Genomic DNA, 5,035 nt, shown 5'->3' with positions numbered 1-5,035 from the left:
GGTAGTGAAAATTATTTCAAAAGTATTGCTGATGTGTGACATTATGCTTTGAAAATTTTATAGCGTTACATGGAGAACGATGAATACTTCACGGAGGGTGGACCGATGTTCATTTACTTGGGTGGCGAGTGGGCGATATCATCGGGTAGTATTAGTCGCGGTCATTTTGTCGATTTAGCAGCAGAGCACAATGGCATACTCTTCTATACCGAGCATCGTTACTATGGCCAAAGTAAACCAACAAGGTGAGTCACAACTCGGGGATTAAAAGCATTCTACATGTTGTATTATATAATCACTTTACTTTAGTGACATCACTGTTGAGAACTTGAAGTATTTGCATGTGAAACAGGCGCTTGCCGATTTAGCGCACTTTATCAGCTTTCAGCGTCAAAATAATACTGCCTTGGCCAATTCAAAGGTCATCATGGCGGGCGGTTCTTACTCAGCGACAATGGTTGTGTGGTTCAAGCACCTCTACCCAGAGCTCCTAAATGGAGGATGGGCTTCAAGTGCGCCACTCTTAGCTAAAGTGGATTTCAGTGGTAGGATAAAGAAGGAAAAAATTATAATTTGAAGCGCGATTCTTCATTTGCTTTCATTTGTCGATTTTGTTTTTTTTTTTCAGAATACAAAGAGGTAACTGGTCGCGCATTACTCGAATTGAGCGGTCAGCAGTGCTACGATCGTGTACATAATGGCACAGCCGAATTAGAAGCAATGATTCAACAAGGTCGCGCTGCGGAAGTAAAAGCCATGATGAAGATTTGCAATAACTTTGATGAAAATAATGATTTGGATCTGTGGACATTATTTTCTACTATCTCGAATCTTTTCGCCGGCATCGTACAGTATCAATCGTAAGTTAACGAGAAATACATAAAGTTAGCCAAATAAAAAATTATATATCTTCACACAGCGGCGATGACGTGCCAATTGTCTGCAATTATCTTCTAGCGCAAGAGGATGACGCTACGGCGATCGCCAAATTCTTATTGAACTATATCGGCACCGGTTGCGTGGATCTAACCTATAAGGACACGCTGGCCTACTATCTGGACTCGACTTATGCTTATGGAGCAAGTAAGTAGAATCAAGAGAAAAATTTAGATAAAATAATAAAATTAAATTTAATTAAAGTAAATAACATGAATTATATGAGAGATATTTTTTTAAATATAACGTTAAATTGAGAGTTTGGTCAAATTCAAATTAGATAAACTGAATTAGATTAAGTTGAACTAAATTAAATTAAACTAAACTAAATTTAATTAAGATAAACCAAACTAAATTAAATCAAATTAAATCAGTTTAAACAAAATTAAATTGAAATAACTTGAACTTAATTAAATTAATATAAAATAAATAAATTCAAATGAGTTTAAGCAAATTAAATTACACTAAGGCAAGTAAAACTAAACTCAACGATTTACGTGAGAATGAGTAAAAATTAATTCAAACGATTTAAGGTAAAATAAATTAAAATTAAAGTATATTATAAATTTAATTGCAACAATTAAATGGAATGGAATTAAGTGAAAAAAATTAAATTAAAATTTGTTTAAAAAATTAATTCGAATCAATTAAATAAATTACATCTAATTAAATTAAAGTTAAATAATTCAAATTTCAGTAAATTAAATTACACTAAACTAAATTAAATTTAAAAACAATTACATTAGTTATAATAAAAGAGGGTTAATTAAATTAAGTTAAAATACATTAAATAAAAATGAGTTAAATCTAAAAATATTATATTATATAAAATTTAATTTGATTTAATGCAATTAAATAATTAATAAAAGAACACATCAGTTTAAGTAAATTAAGTTAAATTAAATTAAATACGCCTTAATAAAATTAATCTAAACTAAATTAAATTAAAAATTTGACTTTATTTAACTAATTGAATTTAAGCAATTTAATTAAATTAATCAAATTAAATAAAGCTAAATTAAGGTTAATTAATACAATGGAAGAAAATCGAAAGAAATTAAACACTAAATTAAATTTAGGAATTTAAGTGAAATCAAATAAAAATACATTTTTCCCATTCCTATAATAATTCTCGCTTTCTTCCTCCATTCTATAAATAACAGGCCGCCCCTGGTACTACCAGACCTGCAACGAATATGGTTGGTATCAATCGTCGGCCTCAAGAAATCAACCATTCGGCACCAAATTCCCTGCTCTCCTGTATACTACTTTGTGTCAAGACGTATTCGGTGATGAATATACAAATTCAAATATCAGCGCCAAGGTAGCACAAACCAATGTAGATTTCGGTGGCATGTCGCCGAATGTGGAAAATATTTATCAAACACATGGCTCTCTCGATCCATGGAGTGCTATTGGCCATACAGACGCAGATGGTGCCACAATATTACCATTGGAATCACATTGCTCGGATTTCACTTCAATAAGCAGCTCAGATACCGCCGAGATGCGTGCGTCAAAGGATACACTAGCTAGCTTGGTGCGTGAGTGGTTGGCCGATTAGGAGAAAGACAAATAAAACGCACAGCACAAAACATGGTGGAGACAGTCTAATTGGAGTGCATATAGCACATACATACATACATACTTGTATAAGTATATATATTCCAAATATTTATGGGATTTATGAGACAATAAAGTCAGTTGATAAGATTAATCGTTGGTCATTTCTGATAGCATATACCATTTTAAAATTATTTAGTACCAATGAACTAACGGTATGGAAACTTTTATCGATATATTGTCGAACAGTTTGCTGTCATCCCATATCAAATTAAGTTTGACGGCATTTCTTCGGAAAAACCGACAACCAAAAAGAAAAACTTTAATACATTGCAGAAATAAATTGAGCTGCAGTGGAGCGAAATCTTCTTGTTATTTCTCACGCTTTGCTAGTTAGAAGTATGGCTGTTCAATTTTGATAATATGAAAAACACTTATCACCCTTTTTGCAAAATATCGGTTATTCCAATAAAGTTTTACTTTCTTTGGCATACGGCTCACAGCAATCTCAAAGACTAAGGTTAGTTTAAAGTAAATAGTTGCTCCAAACAACGACACAGTAAGACCATAAGCAATGGTCCTGTCTGATGCCACTATGAGCATTAACTTGTAAGTTCCAGCGAAAAACGCCGTGTGCAAAGAACAAAAATTCGCAGGTGGCAGACCTGAGTCCGGGGAAGCTACTGCGGGCCTTCTTAAAAAGACCGATTTTAGGTGTTTGGACCGTTGTCTTGCAAAATCTTATCAATTTAAAAGATAGTGTTCAGAGCCTCTAAGCCGATGCGACATTGCGTATCCGGTGTGATATTTAGTATCGCCGCCTGGGTCCCAGTGTCCTTTTAATATACCCAACTTCTGCCCGAAAGACCTTGTGGTATCACAAGTCCTGGTGTTCGCTTAGCGTCATAGCGCCCAAGAGTAGTTCACATGCAGACAAAAGTATTTCCTGGCTAATGTAGTCTTCTCTAATACCTTCGACCAGACATTAGGCGGACCTCTATGGTTTTATAGAGCCAGGAAATTACCTTAGGAAAGGGAGCCCATCTCTTAATTTCTCCCCTGTAACAGTTTAAAGCCACTGATGCCATCTTCACTCTTTGGGAGGCTTCCTTCCCATCTAGAATCAAGCACCAGGTGAACACCTTCAATTGAGGGAATATACGCATGTAGTATACTAGGCTTCCAAGTGAACACGACGATTTACGTCTCACTGGGCTTTACAGCGAGTCAACTGTTCGCAGACGACTTAGTCACCAGCTCAAGTAACTCTGGATAAGACCATAAGGCGGATTATTTCTCACTAAAGGTCCAACGTCATTAGTATAGGCAATTTTTCCGGCAGTCTCTTCTCTGCAGCTCATCTAGCAGGTTACGTTCACGACCGCAATCCTACAAAGAGACGTGAGAGGACGCCGCCTTGTGGCGTAGGCCTATTTACCTTACAGCGTGACTTGACATCTCTTGGATCTGTTGCGAACGTACACAGAACAGAACAGGTAAAAGGCGTTCCGGTCTGCTGACTAAAAACCCCAATCCAAAAATAGCCAGATGACCAATTTTCTTTTCTTTCTAACGTATAATTTGTATTGAGGAATATTTAACTTAAAATGGATTGCAAAAATTTTGATTGGGAGCAATACCGAATCGCGGCATTCGTGTTCGAGTGAAAGTTGTTTCGTAATTTAATTTTGAGTTTGCGACACTCGAAAACGATGACGTTTATTCAGTATTCAATTGAGTATTCATTCAAACGCGAGTGCCGTGAGAACCAATTGTGATTTTGTGTAAGCTACTCAAGTCCACTGATAACGCACCAGTCGCCAATTGGGCACACGCCGTTGTTCATTTCAAAAATATTACTTGAAAGCTGCAATCTCCAGTGCAATTGCGCTTCATCTATCGTTTTGCCGCCACACTCCCTCTCACCGGGTGCTATATTGTCAAAAATCATATCGAAATCATGCGCTTTCATCAGCCTCGCACGAAATTTCTTATATTCTTCGTGTTCACGTTCATCCGACTTTATCAACTGCTTAGCCTTGAAGTAATACGAGGTATGTAGCACCTTGTAACCTTTGGCAAGAACCGCTTTCAGCACCACATCCATCTCACTCGGTTCGCATTTGAAATTGAACGCACCGGTTTCATAGTCAACCATTTCGATGGCTTGCGCTTTACATGCGGTAGCGTCACGCGCTAGCGAACAATCGAGATCACTAAAATCCAAGGATAATTGAAACGAGATGATGGCCTCGATGATCGCGCTCCCGCTCGCTGAAGTCCCGGAATTCTCGTACTAAATGTTCACCGTCTAATTAGAGTCCGAGCGATTGTTCGGTTCGCCGATTAATCGGCAGTATTTTCATATTCGGCTGAATGATCGGCTTCGGCACATCGGCAGATCAGCTGATCTGACTGAAGTTTAAGCCGAAGCCGAAACTTTTTGTTATCTAGATTTTTTTTTAATAATCTGTTTAAAAAAATGTGGTATTGCAACTTTTCTTAAAATCAGCTTTCAGCTGAGATCTTCGGAATT

The 5,035-nt window shown here is 36.7% G+C and overlaps 2 protein-coding genes across 2 annotated transcripts in view; one reads left to right on the top strand and one right to left on the bottom strand.

Annotated features, from left to right (window-relative positions):
* The window catches only part of LOC118744160 (putative serine protease K12H4.7), an 8,105-nt gene extending 5,579 nt beyond the window's left edge, over window positions 1-2,526 (top strand). The window contains exons 3-6 of the mRNA XM_036476953.1: window positions 310-545; window positions 629-860; window positions 920-1,083; window positions 2,100-2,526. Of these exons, the coding sequence (XP_036332846.1) occupies window positions 310-545; window positions 629-860; window positions 920-1,083; window positions 2,100-2,500 (1,033 nt within the window). The 3' untranslated portion in view covers window positions 2,501-2,526. The remainder of the gene's footprint in view (window positions 1-309; window positions 546-628; window positions 861-919; window positions 1,084-2,099) is intronic.
* Window positions 1-5,035, bottom strand: part of LOC118744152 (chromatin-remodeling ATPase INO80) — a 123,563-nt gene that overhangs the window by 100,900 nt on the left and 17,628 nt on the right. The gene's annotated exons all lie outside the window — the stretch shown is intronic.

The sequence above is a fragment of the Rhagoletis pomonella genome, unplaced genomic scaffold (assembly GCF_013731165.1).
Source record: "Rhagoletis pomonella isolate Grant_MI unplaced genomic scaffold, Rhpom_1.0 Rhpom_scaffold_00001, whole genome shotgun sequence".
In the NCBI taxonomy this organism is placed as follows: Eukaryota; Metazoa; Arthropoda; class Insecta; order Diptera; family Tephritidae; genus Rhagoletis; species Rhagoletis pomonella.
This window is presented reverse-complemented; position numbering and strand designations above follow the sequence as displayed.